We start from the raw sequence: 21943 nt of genomic DNA, 5'->3' as shown, positions 1-21943 counted from the left end.
TACTACCCTACCTCCCCTTTACCCCATTACATATGGGAATAGGGTCAGCTAATTTTGGTGTCGGTAAGTGTTCTTCGACCACAGTATACTCTCCTATGTATAGGTTCATGATCAATGGACACAGGAACTTGAAGTCCCGTCTTCGCAAGAAAACGCCATATCAGTCGAACAAAAGGACTAAACCAATGTATAGGTTCATGATCAATGGACACAGGAACTTGAAGTCCCGTCTTCGCAAGAAAACGCCATATCAGTCGAACAAAAGGACTAAACCAATGAACAAGCTTATGCCCTGCAGGGCTTCACATGATTTCCTTTTTTTGGTCCTTTTGGAAAGAATGATACGGTCACAACAATAGAACTAGAGAAGGGATTCATTCATTCACATTAGACCTACACACACACACAAATTCATACGACTAAGAACCTAACACTGAGATGCTGTGGTCATTAAATAGGTTCGGGCTTTGAACAGTTATGGTTTGACTAATTTTGTGGAAACGGTTGATGTAAATTGTTAAGCACGGCAGTAGATGAAACAAGGAAAGCAATCATTGGAGCCATCCCTACAACAACCATTGTGGAAATTAATGCTAAGCAGGAAAGCAAAAGCAACTTTGTAGAAACAAGAGGATGCAGTATTACCTTTATTTTAGCAACATCAACTAGAGATGGTTTCAAGTCCAAAGCAAGTCCAAATTAAAGCATTGCCTTGTCATGTTTTTTATGCCATTTATAGATTTCACCCATCAATGCATAGATGCTACTTTCATGAGGGGTGCACTCTCTGAGTTCCTCCAAAATTTCCAAAGCCTCGTTCAGCTTCCCAAGTGTCACCAGCAGTTTTGCTTTGCTGTACTTTGGAAGTGGATTTTTATTGTCCATGACAATAGCTTTCTCCACCAACTCTAAGAGCTTCCCCACACCTCTGCAAAAAGAATAAAAGAACAATAGTCAATTGGACAAATAATATAAACACAAGACACCACTAGTTTGGTCCTCATATCATTTAAACATCAATATTTGCATTACAATGTATTAAAGGATGAACTTAAAAACTTGTCAGAGAAGATGGATAAAAGATTTTGTCCAGTATCATGGACGTACAATATTTAAACAGATCGAACATTTGTAAGATGCACATGCTGAGCATTTCACAACTACTCATTGATAAGAACATATTGGGTTCACTGAGTCCTAAGGTAGCAAAAAATGACAGTTCGGTATAGAATGATAGCATAGAAGTGGTCAAACCTTTAATGCTTCTAAAGTGGTACCCAAATAGTACATTATAACTGAGGAGAAAGGATTTATGTGATGGGCCTGGCGAAAATGGTGCTCTGCAAATTCAAATTTCTCTTGGTGGAGATAGATCATCCCAAGCCCATACCAAGACTTGTATTGTCTTGCTTCAACATTAAGAGATTTCTTGTAGCACTCCGCTCCATGTGTGTAGTCCTCCATAATAACATACCTGCAACAATCACTTAATGGGATCCCCTTCTTTTTCTCGAGTCATTCAATTAATGGAGATGAATCTAAAAAACATTCTTGAGTGTAAGATCATACTCATGACCAGAAAGTGTGTGTGCATATGCAAATCTAGAATTCAACTGCACCGCTCGCTGAAAACTTTTGAGTGCAGTTTCATGATCTTTTTGCAAACTATAGAAGTTCCCAATAGCACAACCTGCATTAGGCATTCCATAACCAAAATCATCATAAATTTAAAAAAAAAAACATTCATAAAGTGTAATTTGAGGTTTTATGAATCCTATAGTGATGTTCTTTTCTGTAATCCAACGGATAATTGTTACCCACGAGTCCACGACCACCAACTACTCCACCCCACCCCACCCCCCAAAAGAAAAAAAAAACCTCCCAACAAAACAATAATAAAAAAAAAGCAGACTGCTGAAACATGTTTCTTGACCGTAGATAATATAATGAACAAGAAAATTAATGACCGAAGCAAGGTATAATGAACAAGAAATGCTTGGGAGTAAAAACGAACTAAAACATCATATAAACGTTCAAACATGCATGGGATTGAAATAACACGATTTTAACTGTTTTAGAGCCTCATAGAAGTCTACCAAAGTTACCAGGTTTGTGGAGCAAAACGATCAACTAATACCAACTCCTGAGCTAAGTATTTCAATTTCATTTCTTCCTTCAAATGCTGCAAAACAAAATTGCGGTAAATATAAAGAAAAGTAATTGCATTTTTTTTTCTGCCCCACAAACAGAGCTCATAAAGCTATGTCTGGGAGAAGTGATATTTCTTATGCAACAAACATGCTACACAACCTCCTTTCCTGTCTTCTAAGTTAGCCATCAGTAAGCCAACTTTCCCATCCTTTCTATAGAAATCATGACGCTGATCCTGAAGAAAACATGGGAAATTTCTCCAAAAGCATAGCTTATGGTCCAATATTTGTAATGAAATCGTGTACAGTACAACTAAAGAGGAGGGACGTGGTTTTATTTCGAAAAGATTTCTTATCAACTCAAAGATAGTCTCAATGGTTTCACAACCCATAAAATTCTCTCCCCTCCATAAACTTTGTAACTGGTACGGTGGTTTGATGAATGGAAATCACTCAGGGCTACCGATAGGATGAACAGCAATGGAGAGAGAAAACCAAGAAGATGAAGAAAAGGAAATGAGAGTTTAAGAAGAAGAATGAAGTTTCATGTCTGTTACTCATGAATTGTTCACATAATTTATTTACAATGGACAGTTTCTAACAGAATTAACAGAATGATAACAAATCAGCTACTAATAACAGCTGGAAACAGTAATACGTTAATCCTTACATCAGTAACTATTGCAAGGATGGTACTTAAACTCTGCACCTAAAAACGATAAGAAGTTTGCAAAAGAAAAGGTTTCAGAAGGAGGATTTAAAATATATAAATTAGCAACATATATGGGCCCGTTACTTATTTAACAGAAACTAAAGGATTTCAAATTTCATATAAATTTGAATAAATTTGCATTTAAATATATAAATTGAAATGGCTATCATGAATTATCTTCCCAAAGCTAAAACAAGGGTAAAGAGAACTCACATAAAGAACTGTGGAGTATACATCCATCTCTTCCAGACTGTAAGGAGATATTTGGTGTGCGAGACTAAAGGCAGAATCAGCATTTAAGTAGTCTACTAGCTCAAAATATGCTTTCCCAACCTGCAATAAAAGGTATTTCTGTGCCTTAAAAACTTGAAACTATGAATAAGACAACCGTTTCCTCCAGCATACCATTTGAAATGAAATAATAGAAATTCTAAGGATGGAAGCAACCCAAAAGAGAAGAAATTTTCTGCTTAACGTTCTCAAAGACCTAAAATGCTTATTACTTTCTTTCAAAAGCCAGCAGATGAAAAAAAAAATGTAGATTAACAAAATGGACAGTTAAGGTACAACTAAATCACCTGTGAAAGAACCCAGCCTGTATTATACTGCTTTGATGAGAGCTTTTGATAGACATTTAAAGCTTCCTGTAACATTAATAAGAAAGAATCCTCCATTTTTCTACATTAGAAAATAACTCAAGCACACCATTCAGAATAATAGAAAAACAAGTTTCAGTTGACAGACCAATACCTTACATCTAAACATACACAAATGCCTGTATCCCTCCCCAAGAATTCTCAGGAGCTTCAACATGTCTGATATACCAGAATTAATTGTTGCAGTATTAGAGGCAAAGCTCCTTAGTTTTGTATTTACTATCTCATGCTGAATGGAATTAACATTAGCAGTTGAAGATAAAATGAGGAAGTTGCTTTGAACTCTTATACAACAACCTCATAAGTTTCCAGCAATTTCCCTAGAAATGACATCAAAGTATTTGACTTTAAAAATGAAGTAAAATATGCACATGAACTAGATGGAAACAGGAATAATTTTTGACAAGATGCGACAATTTAGATTCAATCACAATTACGCCACAAGTTCAACATGTCTAACATATACGATAAAAACTATGCATGACCTTATATTTTCTTTTTATAGAAGTAGGAGGCCTCATTAAAAACCCTTCATAGTTGACCCTTTCCATAAAGGAAAGGAACAACTAGCAGAAGGAGGAAAAGAGTACCTCAATTTTATTAAAAAAACCAAAGAAATACAAAAATCCTTTTACAATACCAAAAGAAAAGCCCTCTAAATACATATATCGTGTAAGAAATAGATCTTGATGAACTTCTTATGAAATTGACCTTGATGAGCTATTGAAGAGCAATTCTCAAAGTTTAATTTAGTTGAAGCATGCAAACTTCTTTCTTTGTTTTCAGATCCTTTTGAGGTGTTCAAGCTTCTCAGGGCTGCAACTAATCTTGCACTTCTACGAAGTCCTTAATCGTAAAATAAACTGCCACGAATCTTCAGAATCAAGACAGAAGAGGCAACACATTTTAGAAAAATAAAAATGTAAGTGGAGAAGTATGAAGTACGTTAGCAATGTTGCATAATACTACTAAAATTAAAAACAAGAAAATTAGAAGGAAAAACCACAGAAAAGAAGTGATTGTTAAAGAAACAAGAAAAGATTAAAGCGATAAGAAGAAAAAAAAGAAAAAAGAGAAAGCACATGATCAACAGTAGAGTACACATATAAGCCTAAAGTAGATTCAAACAAGCAAAATTACAAAGACAAATAAAAATTCTATTCCTGATAGTGCAGAATGATGATGGAAATCTACAATTGATGGAAAACCAGAAAACAAAAGTGCTCAGTTCAACCATCCATACTGTGTGACTAACACCTTCCAATACAACCAAAAATATAAATAGAATAAAATAAGATAGTTAGAGTTGAAAGCAAACAGATAAAACAAGCTCAATAGAATAAATAGGAATAAAAATTAACATATTAAAGAAAATCAGACATGACAAGGAGACTAGAGTGTTAAACAAAATTAGTAAGATTCTCAATTATGACTGGTTTAAGGGATCCATGAAAAGGAACAAGTGACCTTACAGCCTAGGTATAAACAGGCCGCACGCCAGTGCAAAGCATCCAGATCATTTTCAGAATATACTTCTTTCCTAATTCAGCATGCTAAAAGTAAAATACCTACCAAACCCATACATGCAAAGCATACATTCTCTCCTAGTATTTTATTTTCCAAATAACTAAATGGATTTGAACTAATCTAAAGGTTGATAACAACTAGACAAAAAGATTCTGATGTCAAAAATGCAATTCTGTATGTGGCAAAAAAAAGGTGACTCTTTGATGTCAAGGGCAATCATGGATATCTAGAGTTTTTCTTCATATGCCTTTCTGGGATTTCTTTGTTAAAAAAATAACGTATAGTGATAATTAATGAATTATACTAGATGACTTTGCAAGATGATGATTTCAAAAATTACTAATATATGTTGCATTATATCCAATGTTCATGATGCAAGCATAGGAGAAAGGTGACTCCCTGAAGAATATAGCAATAAATTTTTGTAGGAATGTTTATGACCGTGTGTTAACAAACAAAAAATGTAGCAAACACTTTGAAAACTTAAGAAGGTGATAGAAACATGTTCAAAGATGAATGTGCAAATACAACCTGCTCTGATTCATTTTCACTAACAAATTCCATTTGAGCTTGAGGACTGGATCTTAGAGAGCCTTCACTTTGGTGTAGTTGTATGTTTCTAACTAGAGAAGTTGGAGCTGTATCTGATACCTTAAAAGATTGAAAAATAGAGAGCTTAGAAAGGCATCCAACGGGGATACAGTTAAAGAACATATTCATATAAAAGAAAGAACATAAATGGTCCTGCAGAACCTAACAGACCAGCTGCAGTTAGTGTACTAAACTTCATATATTATAAATAACTAAACTTTCTTCTAGGATATAAGTAAATGCATCAAAGTTCAAGTTACTAGATCATTCCTATTTGAATTAGCCAGGGCTTCTCGTGACATGCAGTTTGAATAAGAAGATAAATGGTCCCATCTCCTTTAAAAATGTATAATTTCTCTGATAAGAGTTGCTAATATCAGTTTTAAATCTGAAAATGTTCTTCATTCTACTTACAGTGTCTTATTTTGGAAATTATGGTTAAAAATACCCTGAAATAATTTGTATGCTTACAAAATATTCTGCATTATGGTGTAGACAAAGAGTAGATTTGCTTTAGAAGAACTGATGCCTCCAAGGTCATGGAAATAGTAGGCCTAAAATCTGAATAATGCTACTAAGCTGAACAGGGCAAGACTACGACAAGCTTGCTTGCCTAGAATATATCATCTGACGAAGTAACAAAAAGATGCAGTAAATTAAACTAAGCAAATATAATATAAATGTAAATCTACATGCACAAAATGCTAAAGCATTAAACAGGTTAGAGCTAGTACATGAGAATGAAATAAATATCTCACAGCAAATCAAACTCTATTTAATTACCCAAAAATGTCTTACTTGTGTGGGAACAGGGGAAGGAGTACTTAAAGATGGTGTATTGCAACAGTTGTTTGTTATTTGCCCAACAACTCCTGTTAAAATAGGTCCTCCATGATTATTCTGACATATATCTCTGGTTTTTTCCTCTTCCTTTTGTTGTAAGTGACACAGACTCAAATCTTTGAACCCAAATCTTTGAGAAGAACCCAAGTTGTGACCGGTACCAGCAATTAGTAAACAACTGGATGGGTTACCTAGGTAATGCTCTTGAACACAAGGAATAGCTGCATCACCAAAATAAACAGCGCCTTCTTCATCCTCGCCTGAAATAAATACACTTAAGCCTTGTCAACAATTTGCTAATTATTGGTCATGTAGATAGATCCGTTCAACAGAAAAATATAGTTATAAGTTAATCGTAACACTATTCAGACTTTGCAAAGAAATTTATTCTTTTTCTTCTTTTCTTTCTAAAAAAATTGTTTATTACAAGAAGAAAATAATGTCAAAACTTAATATCAGCTGATCTTTCTGACTTAATCTGTACAAACATCACTGACCTAGCATACAAAGTTCCTCGTACGCTGCCCAAAACAATGGATCAATTGACAAAACCTTCCTAAAGTGTTCAACTGACCTTTTCATCCTAGCGGTGTCCCTGTGGGAAAAAAATCCAGAACAAAGATATTGCAGTGAAAGGAGAGACTACAGCAAGCCAGTACAAGTAACATCCTAGTCAAGTGCAAAGGAAAGTATAACATAGTATTATTATTAGAGAAAATAACCTCAGTGACAGAAAATGCTTTATAATATATGATTTTAATCAATTTTTTTTTGAATTTGTCAAAATGACCAATAAATTCGTAACGCGAAAGTCAAATTCACAACGAGAACTTCAATTTCGTAACTCAATTTCCAATTTCGCAACGCGAATATGTAAATCGCGTTGCGATTTTCCAAATAAATCGCAACATAGAAGTCAAATTCGCAACGCGATAGTCAAATTCAAAGTCAAATTCGCAACGCGATAGTCATATTCGCAACGCGAATTTGTAAATCGCAACACATAAGTCAAATTCGCAACGCGAAAATCAAATTCGCAACGCGAAAGTCAAATTCGCAAACAATATTAATTTCGCAACACAAATGTAAATAATATTATCGCAAATCATAACCTAAAACCCTAAATCACAACTCAGTGAGTTGACTGAAATTGATAATATCCGAAAGACATTCTTCGGATATCCAATCTTCCTGCTTGTTAACCAAAAATTACGATGGTCGGGATTTTCCTCGCGTTTAAAGTTGAAAAAAAAAATTGAAATTAGGAATAATCAATGATAACATGCATATTGGCTAAGTTATTCCATTGAGTAAGTTGTTGTTTGGATGGACAAAGGCTTGGGCTAATATTTATAGTGGAACCGAAATTTATATTGAAATTCAAACTCCAATTACATATGAAATGAATTTGAAATGCAGTGTTAAATTGAACATGAAAATTACATAATTGATTCATACTGTTCAAGTAACATGCTTTATGAACCATCAAGCTAAAAGATAATATTGATTGAGTTTGAGTTGTGAGTTGATGGGGTTGTCACACTTGTCACATGGTTGGAATAAAGTACTCACATGGAAGAGATAGATTGTTTTGTTATGCACAACTCATCTCATCTGAATGAAAATATACATACAATACAATATAATCAAACCAAAACATACATACACAACCAATTTATACATAACAATGTTCAAATAATGTACCCACAAAATCAAAATTAATCCTATGAAAAAGGGTTATTTCTAACGAAGTCTGGAACATTATTTTCCAAATAATATACCCATAACAATGTTCAAATAATGTACCCACAACAATGTTTAATTGATTTGTTGTTTAATTTTCATTTTGCATTATGTTGAAGGTAAAAAGACATGTTGAAGGTAAACTTTCGCAACGTGAAAGGTAAATAATTCGCAACGCGAAAGGTAAATTCGCAACGCGAAGTAAGCGTTACGATAGTCAAATTCGCAACGCGAAAGTCAAATTCGTGTTGCGATTTTCAGTTTGCAATTTCGCGTTGCGAATTTGACTTTCGTAACGCTTATTTCACGTTGCGAATTTGACTTTCACGTTGCAAATTTGACTTTCGCGTTGATCGCAACATACAACATCAAGTTATATACAACATCAAACACATTCCAAGCTATAAATACAAGCTAAGGACACTTGAAGAAGCAAGAGAACAACTATCCAAGCAATCAAACACAAGAGAAAATCCCAACATGATAACAACTGAACAGATCATAGCAATGTTCAAACTCAAGTTACTAATGAATGTTTAACTGAAAATGTATGCATTCGCACATAAAATACACATAATACAACGTTTGCATTTAAAAATCACCTAAGTTAATAAGTCCCAAAAGGTGAAGCCGGTTGTAATTGAGATTTTGATTTTGATTGCGATTTTGATTGCGATTTTGATTTCCTTTTGCTTGGCACCATATGAGCTTTGGATTTTGATGAGAATCCATTTTTTTGTAGAGAAAAAGATGATTGTGATGGCATTGGTGATCCACAGGTCAACCTTGTATGACCACTTTCCTTGCACCGACTACATGTCAATATCTTCTTCTCTTCACCCTTAGACGGTATACGATTGTGATTTTTTGGTCGGCCAGGTAGCCTGCTGTCCATGACTGGTGGCAAAATTGTTTGTAATTCATCTGGTATGTCCCACTCAGAAGGATGTGGACATGGGTAGATAATCTCGGCATAAGTCTGTCGTTATATTTCTATAGTGTAGCAATCCATAGCGTATGCGCTTGAATCATCTTGGTTTAGATGAAGAGAAGCTTTTATAACATGGCCACACGAATAACCAAATGTTTGCCATTTCTTACAACTACACGTTTTTGCATTTAGGTCGACAAGCCCATTTAAGTTATCATCCAATACTTCAAACAAAGTGTTTGAACATGGTTCAACTCTCCATGACGTTGACTTCACAATACGTTTCGTTATCTTTTTTTCAGTCCATGGTGTAACATGACATTCCAATGTTCCTGTAAATTTAAATAAATAATCATTAGTAAAATATATGATAAGTTACGAATTTAAAGAAATAATACCTGCATGATTTCTTTTCTTGTAGTACCACTGTTGAATAGAGGCTCGAAAAAACTCCATTAACATAGTAATGGGTAATTTCCGGGAATGACGACTTAGAGCGTTGATTGATTCTGCACTATTAGACGTCATGAAACCATATCTTGCTCCAAGTTGATGTACTCTTGACCATCTTTCAAACCCGACATCTTCTAGTGTTTGAGCACATTGAGGCAAAACACGTCTTAAGCAATTTATATGCTTATTAAAATCTACTTCCCGATAAGCTTTTACAGCCTTCCAGTATGTCCATTTGTGATTTTTTATACCAGCAGACCTTGATTTTAGATTTCTGTACAAATGAACACCACAAAGTCCATGAAAAATATCTGGGAAACACCTTCTAATAGCGTTGTCAATTGAGTTTGCCCTATCGGATATGATTGTCAGATTGCTAATAGGACCTATGCAATCCCTAAGATGCCCCATAAACCATGTCCATGAATCAGAGGTTTCATATTTGCCAACCCCGTAAGCTATTGGCAGTATTCCATTGTTAGCATCCATGGCTACTGCTAATAAGTTTACTCCAAGGTATAGACCTTTCAAATGTGCTACGTCAACTATAATAACTGGGCGCATGCAAGTAATAAACGAATGAATCTACAAAATCATATACACAAGAAATATAATCATTTAAATGTGAAATGCATGCAACTAACAAAGATGAGTCGACAAAATTATAATTATTTACTAATCGCAGCACCAATGGCGATAAACATCAACTCAAAGCGTCCATCTCTATCTGTTTTGATATGAGATACCGACCCAGGATTTTTCAGCTTTAAATTATGACAATAAGCTGGCAGTTGGGCAAACGATGCTTCTGGCGACCCCCTCAACAATTTCAAGGCATAACATTTGGCTCTCCAAGCTTGAGAATATGAGATACTAATCTTGAACCGAGCATTCATGTCAGTCATAATTTCATGTCCCCGATATACCCTTCCATTTAAAAACATTAACTCTGCCAGAAACTCACCCAACACCTTTTTGTTTGCCTGTCTATGGTGAGGAAAAACTTGGGTTCTTGAACATGCATATTTATCAATAAAAGTCCTAACTTGAAATATTTCGCAATCTTTTATCCTCTTTGCAATCATACGCCACGTACAGTTTTTGTCAATCATACACCTTGTTTCGAAACGATCTTTGCTTGATTTGTTAACTTTTAGTTGATAGCCATCTTCCACACATTTCGTATACAAATATATCTTCAAGTCTTCCTTTGTAACATCCTCCATGCCGGGTTAGTGATTAATTTGTAAAGTTTCAGCATTTGGTGATTTAAGTAAAATGATGGAAGAGTTCAATGACCTATTTGAGTTATTTAGTGTAGGATTGAATTATAAAGAAGGAAAATTAAGAGGGCAAAAGAGTATTTTAGTAAGAGTAATAATTAAATATTCCTTAAGGTGATTTTATAAATCACGTGGAAAGCATTTGGGATAAACAAGGTTCCAGACATTTCTCTTCTTCTTCTTCTTCTCCAACCGTGAAGCTTGCAAGCAAAGGTGAGTTGTCTTCTTTTGGATTAATTCTTATGAGTTAAACATGAGTTTGGTTAATGAAGATTTAGGAAATATGATGGAGAGAAACAAGGACCTAGAAACTCAAAGAATTGTAAGTTAAGGGAGATTAAAGGTTGGGAGCCAATGAATGAAATCTTAGATTAAAGGTCATAATAAGAATTAGAAGTTGGATTTGACTTGTCATCAAGCTAATTAAGAAGTATGAGGTGATAGAATTAAAATTAGAACAAGTTGGAATTTGAGTAAGATTCTTAAATTCTATATGGGGGATTTCTTTTTTTTTTAGTTTTAGAGGTATTGAATAGATAATAATTAGTTTAAGTAAGTGTATGAAAGTTAAGAGTATTAAAGGGAGTGAAATATGAATGTTTGAGCTGAAATGAGATGATTTTCGAGCTCAAAATAGGATTTCTGGGCTAGGGGAATCGGTACCCATTCAAGGGGAATCGATACCCCCTCAACGAATATGAATTTCCAGAATGCTAGAGGGGAATCGATACCCCCAGGGGGGAACCGATTCTCCCATAATGAAAAAAAAGAATAAGAAAGAAGAGAGACTAAACTATTAATCCCTTAAATTGGTAGGCTATTAGAGGTTAATTTCAAGACTTAGGCATCTGATAATCATCTTGAAAATTTTTCTTATGTAGATATTGAGCCTAATCGAGTTCCGGAACCATCGACAAGTAGGATCAATCGAGGGAAAGACAAAGAAATTTAGGTGAGTGCATATGCATAGCATGAATATGTATTTTATTCAGTTCTAGACTTGTGATAAGTCTAGATTCAATATTTTGATACATGATCGTAGTTCATATGATGATATATGACATGAATCCATACCATATGCATTATGGGACATGAATATGAAAGAAAAGTTATATGAGTTATATGATAAAGGTATGGAAATAATATGTCTACGTGATAGGAATTAGATAAATTGTGAAAGCCCATGTTATGTAAATGAGAACTATAGGTATAGTTGGCATGCCAAGGGTGTAACACCCCCAACCCGTATCCGACCCGGATACGAGTCCGAAGTGTCACATTGACTTTTCAAACCTTGACTCTTAAGAAAAATCCCGGGAAATTTAAAACTTTATTTAAATCAAAATAAAGACTTTATCAGAGTGCTCGTACTTAATAACTTATTACATGCCAACACTTTATACATAACCAAATACATACTTTGTCAACTATTTCTGATCTGATCTTTTGGTAAGGAAAACTGACCTGTCTTGCTCCGCATCACTCCTTACTCTTCTCGAAACCTACGTGTGAAACTATCACACGCTAAGTCGAAGACTTAGTGAGGCATAACAACCTATAATGCACTTTAAAACATATATTGATACATGCATGTTCTGTTCTATCATGTTATAGCAATTCCATGCATTTTTCATATCGTATAAAATCATATTAGATTAATTGCAGTAAATACATACATACACATAATTCATCATTAACAGTTTATCATATAATCACATACTTTTTCAATCAAACACTATACACACAACATCATATCATTCTATAGCATTTATCATACCACTAACTTATATTTGTTCATATCTCTGGATTAGCCCATGTACATATGTGAGAACTATCGATATGTGAGTCTATAGAGGTTGTGCACTATGCTGTCACCACAGCTCGTATAAATGCACCGAAGTGCCCGTAGAATTGCACCGTAGTGCCATATAATGATGTCCATAAGGACCACGTAGAATTCTTTAAGAATCATATACATATGCTAGGGATCAAGTATGTGTCTTTCCAGACTTCACACATGTTCCAAAGAATATACATATGTCCCGAAGAACCGCATAGAATTGCACCGTAGTGCCATATAATAATGTCCATAAGGACCACATAGAATTCTTTAAGAATCATATACATATGCTAGGGATCAAGTATGTGTCTTTCTAGACTTCACACATGTTCCAAAGAATATACATATGTCTCGAAGAACCGCGTAGACCCTCGACTCTTGGCATGCCAACTATACCCCTAGCTCTCATGACACATAACATGGGCGTTATCATTTATTTCATTTCAAATATTCACATAACTTGTAATTCACTTTCACATATCACTTATCACATAGCTTCTTTTCATATTATCACATAGTCACGTAGTTCACTTATACGTAGATCATTTCCATATAATTCACATGTCACATACTCATCATATCTTGTTCACATATGATCATATACTTCATATAACAGATAGGAACACTTTCACGTAGCTTATAATCATAGGTTTTGTCTCATAACATATACTTGTTTTCACATATATATTTCATATCAATTCTTATACCATCACATAATTCCTTTAACATACATAACATATCATGTAACATTATAATAGAAATATCTATAAGTCATATCACTTAGAGCACATACACTTATAGTCACATTGCTTATATCTTAATCTTATGCCTTCTCTTAGACATATATATATATTCACATGTTCGGTAATCCACCATTTCATCACATAATTGTGTATTCATATAACTCATTTCATTTCATTTCATATCTATCTATATATATATATCCTCAAGATTATCCTAATATAAATCATATAGCACTCTTATATTTCGTATTCATATTCATCTAGGGCAGACTTATAAACATATCTCACTTCTATTATTCTCTATATATGATCTAATCTGTTTACTTAATTCAATTTCATATAACTCCTATAATCTTCTCATATAACTTCATAATTTTCTATCATACAACCCATGTGTTATAGTTTTATTTAAACATATGAATCCTTCCCATCTAGCTTATCTTATATGTTCATCTTATCATTTATGTTCAAATCTCCTAGTTAGTGTACTATTCTCACTTCATCCTATAGATCAATGTTATCCATCTTATTTCACTTATCATATAGTAATAATTATATTTTACTATGATCACATAGTTTATATCTCACATAATTCATAACATTTCTTATGTAATTACTTATACTTTATCATCTAACACATAAAAGAACAAATCAATCCATATACTCAAGCATACATACATGCATATTCAACTCATGCCTTTAATCATGCATTCATGTGTAACACTTCAGGAAATAGACTCATCGCAAGTCTTATTCCCATTGCACATCATATACTATTGAATTTGCACTCACCTGGCCTCACTAGTCAATTCCAATCTCTTATCTTTCCCTTGATCGATCTTACTTGCCAAACGTTCCGGAATTTCTCTATGCGTAGAATCTACATAAATGTACATTTCGAGGTAATCATTAGATACCTACACCTTTTAATTAGATACTAGCAGCTTAAACGAACTTATTAAACCAATATTCCCATTTTTCCTTTAGGGGAATCGGTTCCCTACTATGGGGGTATCGATTCCTCTAGACATTCTGGAATTCTGTCGTTTGAAGGGGTATCGGTTCCCCTTGAATGGGTACCGATTCCCCTTGCCCAGAAATCATATTTCAGCCCGAAAATTACCTCATTTCCTCTCAAACACTTCATATATCATCCCCTTTTTCATTCTTAACTCTAGTACACATACTTAAACTAATTTATATTCATTTATTTCATCTTAAACCTCAAAATCCTATATTCCATATGAGATTCAAAAATCATACCAAATTTTCAATGTGTTCTAATTCCAATTCTAACACTTCATACTTCTTAATTAGATTGATGACAAGTCAAATTCATCTATAAAACTTCAACAACCATACCATATCAAAATTTCATCTTAAAACTCATATTGCAAATTCCTTCATAATTCCTTTATCTTATTGTTTAAATCCCATATAAGCTTTCCTTAAGCTTATTTAATACCCAAAGAATCAAAACTAAGCTTAAAACTCCAGAATTAACCAACTAAAATTAAACTTACCTTTATGAAGTAAACCCACGGGAAGAAGAAGGAAGAAGAATGTAGCTTTCCAGATACTTCCTTACCCATCAGCTTATCTCTTTAAATAAGAGATAATTATCTTTTACATAAAAAGACCATAATACCCTTTCAATTCTTCCATAATTACCATTTAATCCACTATCAAAATATTACACTTTAAATCCCTAAACTTTTCAATTTAGTCACTAACCCGGTATTGAGGATGTTACAAAGGGTAGAGGGTCTATGTGGTCCTTCGGGACATATATGTATTCTTTGGAACATGTGTGAAGTCTGGTGAGACACATACTTGATCCTTGGCATATGTATATGATTCTTAAGGAATGATATGTGGTCCTTCGGGATATATATGTATTCTTTGGAACATGTGTGAAGTCTGGTGAGACACATACTTGATCCTTGGCATATGTATATGATTCTTAAGGAATGATATGTGGTTCTTCGGGACATATATGTATTCTTTGGAACATGTGTGAAGTCTGGTGAGACACATACTTGATCCTTGGCATATGTATATGGTTCTTAAGGAATGATATGTGGTCCTTATGGGCATTATTATATGGCACTACGGTGCAATTCTACGCGGCACTCCGGTGCAATTCTACGTGGCACTTAGGTGCAATTATATGAGCTGTGGTGACAGCATAGTGCACAACCTCACAATACTCACATACCTTAGGTTCTCTGTATGGTACCATGGGCTAATGAAATTACTAAGGCGAACTTATGAATGTGAATTTGATAAATATATGTGTAAGAAACATGGTTTTGGTTATTGCATTGTTTACATACATCTTATTATTGCAACCCATCTCATTTTGGCAATTACTTTATATTTATTGATATTATTATTATATTATTACCTCACTAAGTCGATGACTTAGCGTGTGAGTGTTTCACACGTAGGATCCGATAAAGTAGACGATCGAGGTTAAGCAACTGGACAACATTACTCCTGCAACTATCAGATCAGAAGCAACTTAATCAGTAGGTCATTTTGTTATGAAACTGGATGTTGGCATGTAATTAAAAAGTAAAGTTGTGTATGCTCTGAATATTTTGGTAAACTTATAGTACTATATGTATATTATTGTATTTTTTGTAATATAAGTTCAAGTATTTTACTATTATTTGTAAGGTGTTGTGTTTTAAAAGTCAATGTAATATCTCTGACTCGTATCTGGGTTGGTAACGGGTTGGGGGTGTTACATCCTTTGTATCAAAACAATCATCTTTGTTGATACAAATAACTTTTGTGTAACAATCAACTGCTATCTTTACCAACTCTTCTTCCGGTATCTGAAGTAATTCTGGCATATTCCAGTTATACTCCCGTGGCATTTTCTTTTTTTTTCTTTTCTTCAGGGACTTATTCTTCTTCTTTTTCTTCTTCAGGGTTATATAAATTACAGAATGGATGTTCAACATGTTCATTCACAGTCGTAACTTCCTCTTCATTATCATCAACAACATCTTCCTCGGCAGCGGCTGTTTCATCATCAAAATTCGGGTATTGACCAATATCAAAATCATTACATGCAGGGTCTGTTTCTTCTTCCATCACATCATCAAAATCCGAGTATTGACCAAGATCAAAGTCCGGGTATTGACCAAGATCAAATTTCGAATACTGACTAGTACTCACAATTTTTGTCTGTTGGCTCATAATCGTCTAACTGGTCAATACGAAAACCAGAATTTGGTGCTGAAAGTTGATTGATATTTGGATTAGGAAAAGGTTGTGGTTTTGAGATTGTGTTTGGTATTGGAAATGTGGTGAAACAAAGTTTTCTTGGTGATGAAATTGTGGTGGAACCATTAAATTTTGAGGTTGATAACAACGTTGTACATTGTGAGCACCATAAACTGGGGTTGAAGAACTTAGTTGATCACTACCCGCTACTGACCCAACTTCACTACTTCTAGGTTCAACAACATACAATGTAACATCATCTTCTTGCGAAACACTAATGTAAGCAATGAATCGTTCAACATCTTCATTATAGGTTAACAAATAAACTTTACATTTTCTCTGATAAGATAGCCTAAATCCACTTAGAGGCTCTAAATTCATTTTCTTTGCAACACGTAACATTAGAGTTTCATAAGTTAACTTTTTTAATGACAATTTTAGTTGAAGATTTATGGGTAAAGGCACATATTGTAAAACACCATGAACATTCTCTCATGACCCTCCAAAACACAAATATATCCAAACATGATCAACATTAGATGATTTCATTCTACAAATTGTAAATTAATTTACTAAACAAATGAGATATAAACTAGATATCATCACTAATTTAGAGAAAAACATACCTTTATTAAGTTGATAGTTGATAATTTGGGAGAGAAATCATTGAAAAATTATATAGAAATAAAATTATGTAAAAAAAATAGAGATGGGGAAGGATGTCGTTGGATATAGGAACGGATGTCGCCGGAGAGAGTGATAGATGGAGATGGAATAAGTTGTAATTTAGGGATTTAGGTTATGAGTTGTTACTGCTGCGTTGTTATATATCCAAATCATTTGTGTTGCGAAATTAAAACCTGTTGCGAAATTAAATTCGTGTTGCGAATTTGAAATTTAGTTGCGAATTTGAAATTCCACGTTGCGAATTTGACTTTTGTGTTGCGAATTTGACTTCTGTGTTGCGATTTGTGTTGCGAATTTGACTATCGCGTTGCGATTTACATATTCACGTTGCGAAATTGGAAACTGGGTTGCGAAATTGGAGTTTGCGTTGCGAATTTGTTGGCCATTTTGGCAAATCAAAAAAAAGTTGGTTAAAATCGTATATTATAATGCATTTTCGGTCACTGAGGTTATTTTCTCTTATTATTATTTGCTGATTCTATATGAATAAACCTGGACTCTCTCAAACAGTCAGATAAAGAAAGCCAAATATTTTATGATACATAAACATAAAAACAAGTTGCAGAAAAAACCTACATATAATGCCAAGAAGATACTGCACAGCCGCACCATTTGGAACCTACATGCATGCAGCGAAAATTATGAACATGAAATTTCAATAAACATACAAGAAGTCAATGTCCAAAATCAACATGTTGGGAAATAAACGAGAACAATTAATTTCCCTATAACCAGATTAGTGAGAATGCAAAATAAAAGCGGAAAAATAATATCCGAAATTGATAATGGAGTTCAGCCAATTATGCCTACGTCTCCGTATTGCTGCAGATCTTTTACTAAAGAGAGAAAATTTACAGGTGTTTACAAAACACTCACAACTCACAAAGAAACTCTCTAAACTCTTTAGTATTGGGAGAAATAAATGATTTGGGATCATTTTGAAGCTAAATGGGTTAGGGTATTTATAGTTGAAGCTTAAAGACTAATCTTGTAAATACCCTAAAGTATACAGGGACTAAAAATGCAATTACCCTATTAATAATTCAACAATTGTTGCACCTTTTCGGTGCCCCCTTTGACTAAATAATTCGGTGCCAATTGCTGCACCAAAATGCTGATTTTCAATAAGGCATTAAAATTGACTTTAACAATCTCCCATTTGAAGACTGATTTTAATCTGTCTTCACACCTTGATCAATGCAGCAATATTTCTGGTCTTGTTACTCTAGCATGCCAACTGAAACTGAACACAACTTCAGTTTGTCCGTAGTCACCGTCTTTGTTAACATGTCTGCCGGATTTTGAGCTCCATTGATCTTTTCAAGCTTCAAAATCCCATCTTCTGGAAGACACTGGATAAAATGATATCACAATTGTATGTGTTTCGTCCTGGAATGAAAAGACGGATTCTTCGCTAGATGGATAGCACTTTGATTGTTGCAATACAAGACATTGTTTTCTTGTTTCTTGCCTAACTCTTCCAAGAAACTTTGGAGCCAAACTATCTCCTTGCTAGCTTCCATAAAAACGGCATATTCTACTTCAATTGTGGAGAGAGCAACTATCTTCTGTAGTTGAGAAACCCAACTCACTGCGGTTCCTCCTAGAGTATAGACACACCCAGTAGTACTCCTTCTGATGTCAAAATTTCCGGCTAAGTCAGCATCTACATGGTTTCCTTTCGACGACACCACTTGCTCATGTTCCCCCATAAGGACTCGGCCTCTTACCATCGACTTAGCAACTTTGACACTCGAACTTATGCCAAGACTGCACACATCTTTCCCAGACTCACCATCTGGTTCATCATTAAGGGGACTTTCTCTGCCACTCGAGGAACAACATTCATCATCCTTCGACTTGCCTTCATCATGGATTCTCTTGCCGCTACCCTCGGCTTTCGGCTTTGCTTTGGAAGTCTTGTTCTTCTTGACTCCAAATTCTTTAATGGATTCGGCGGTTGTCAAGGCTTTAGACAGCTCCTTGACTTTCCTTCGCTCCAACACATTCTTCTCTCATGGCTTCAATCCGAACATGAAGGTGAAGAACCCATCTTCTTCAGTCAAACTCGGGACTTTCAGCATGAGTCTTCTGAATAGGCTCACATACTCCTTAAGTGTCCATTTATGCCTGAGACGCCTCAAATTGGACCACGCCGCCATCCTGGCATAATGTGAGCAGACTTGTTCACTTTGCACCCTTGGCTTGACGGCTTTATCTCTTGCTATCGCACCAAGTCCCTTCTTGTGCTCGACTACTTTGACACTCGCAGTCTCATCACGTTTCAATCCTGCTTGGCTGCATTGATCCCATCAATCGGGCCAAGTCTTTTTCCTGGCTTGGTAGCTTTAACACTTGCGACCGTACCAATTCCCGCTACTTCTCCTTCTTTCATCCTCTTCATGATGGCTGTAAGGCGACGCTTCTCGGGACATCCTCTAATCAAATGAGGACCATCACAGAAGTAGCACTTTAATTTTTCCTTGCTCCCCTTCTTTTTTACACTAGACTTAGCTTTTTCATTCTTTCCCGATGGCTTTCCTTAGCTACGAACAGTTGATGGCTCACCTTGGCCATTCGAAGAGCTTTCTCTACCATCTCCCTGTTGCACATTTTCCCGGTTTCCCCCACTGTTGCCACTATCTCTGGGCATGGGTCTGGATGACACATTGATGCTTGGCTTGACTCCTGCAAGCTCAGTCAGCTTTTCGGCTACAGCTATGGCCTCCGAAAGTCTCTGGGCATCTCCTTGCTCTCTCCCGAGCATCGCCCCTGGTCTAAGTCCTTTCAAGAAGGTCTTGAGCGCATCTCATTCTCTCATTGCTCCATTGCATATGAGCAGCTCCCTCTTGAGCTCATCCACTTCGTTTCTCAAAGTCATCACTCCCACTCAAATCTGGCTTCTTTTGGATCGTTTCTGATAATTCCTGCGAACCATCGTGTATTAGAACACATTCGTCGACAAATTAACCACCGAAATCTCTGATGCCAGTTGTTGGGAAATAAAAGATAACAAGTAATTTCCCTATAACCAAATTAGTGAGAATGTAAAATAAAAGCAGAAAAATAATACCCGAAATTGATAACGGAATTCAACCAATTATGCCTACGCCTCCGAACTGTTGCAGATCTTTTACTAAAGAGAGAAAATTTACAGGTGTTTACAAAATACTCACAACTCACAAATAAACTCTCTAAACTCTTTAGTATTAGGAGAAAGAAATGATTTGGAATCATTTTGAAGCTAAATGAGTTAGGGTATTTATAGTTGAAGCTTAAGAACTAATCTTATAAATACCCTAAAGTGTGTATGGACTAAAAATAAAATTACCCCATTAACAATTCAACAATTGTTGCACCTTTTTGGTACCCTTTGACTAAATAATTTGGTACCAATTGCTGCACCGAAATGTTGATTTTCAACAAGCCATTAAAATTGACTTTAACACAACATTCTCATCATTATATCGACTACAAAAAGGTGATCACATACCTCAGTGCATAGATGTTCAATAGGCAGCAGTGCAGCTTTCGCTTCACTAAAAAGATCCATTTCTAAGCAGGCAATTACGAACAGGTAACGAGACTGAGCCATTTGCATACCTTCAAATCGAGACACATAAACAAAAACATCAATACAAAACACCTGCACCATTCCCTAACATCATTAAAAATAGAAATCCAACGAAAAATAAACTTCGTACCTTTAAGAATGTAATATGCAGAGTGAGGTTGATTTCTAGTCAAGTAACATCTAGCCAACAATTGTGAATTAACCTACATTAACAGGAAAAATAACATATCTTAAAGTTTCAAGTCAATTCCTAGGATAAATGGATTGAAAAAAAAATGAATGATTAAAGGAAACCGGAGAGGAAACCTCGGAAGGGAACTCGGCGAAGAGGCGTTCGCAAAGGAAAGCAACGTTTCTTGTCATGTATTGATTCAAGCTTTCCTCAACGTAATTCGACAGTAACACCTCCATTGTTTTCAGTGAGACGGAGGGAAAGACGTTGCGATGCGGTTATATGGTGCGTTGTGATTCATTGGGCTGAGCTATTTTTGATCCTACCTGATCACAGTGACGAACTGAGAAATGACAACGGGAGGCAGGGGAGGGTTTTTTCTATTATTATATTTTGAAAACACCCGTGCGCACGTGTGAGAGAATTTGAAGCGTGTGAATTGGTTAAAACACTTTCTCTCTTTTATAAATAAAGTTAATTGCATCACATATCTTTAAAGTATGATTCTTATTTTAAATTGGTACTTAAATTTTTAAATATTTTAATTTCATCCCTAAATTATGACTATCGTTCTAATTTAATCTTTAAACTTTTGAGCATTTAAATTTCATCCCAAAACTATGACATTCATTTTAAATGGGTCCTCAAACTTTTTGAACATTCCAATTTTATCCCAAAACTATATGTATATACTAATCGCATCCCTTGTCAATAAAATGGTTAGGCCAAGTTATTTTATTATATGTTTTAAAAACAAAACAAAATTTAGGTTGAACTATGGTTGAAACTAATTATATATTT

At 34.9% G+C, this 21943-nt stretch overlaps 1 protein-coding gene and 1 pseudogene across 1 annotated transcript; both read right to left on the bottom strand.

Annotated features, from left to right (window-relative positions):
- Positions 1-677: 677 nt before the first annotated feature.
- Positions 678-21381, bottom strand: LOC120199826 (annotated as a pseudogene).
- LOC120198786 (cell division cycle protein 27 homolog B-like) lies at positions 3735-7094 on the bottom strand. The gene is made up of 4 exons (XM_039200057.1): positions 6977-7094; positions 6435-6739; positions 4230-4392; positions 3735-3838 (listed from the first exon to the last, which is right to left on the bottom strand). The coding sequence occupies exons 1-3, from the start codon at positions 7059-7061 to the stop codon at positions 4366-4368; spliced, it is 417 nt and encodes a 138-aa protein (XP_039055988.1). The 5' UTR covers positions 7062-7094; the 3' UTR covers positions 3735-3838; positions 4230-4365.
- Positions 21382-21943: the final 562 nt, after the last annotated feature.

The sequence above is a fragment of the Hibiscus syriacus genome, unplaced genomic scaffold (genome assembly GCF_006381635.1).
Source record: "Hibiscus syriacus cultivar Baekdansim isolate YM2019G1 unplaced genomic scaffold, ASM638163v2 tig00000340_pilon, whole genome shotgun sequence".
Taxonomy (NCBI): domain Eukaryota; kingdom Viridiplantae; phylum Streptophyta; class Magnoliopsida; order Malvales; family Malvaceae; genus Hibiscus; species Hibiscus syriacus.
Note: the sequence above shows the minus strand (reverse complement) of the source record. Positions and strands in the feature narration are given on the sequence as shown.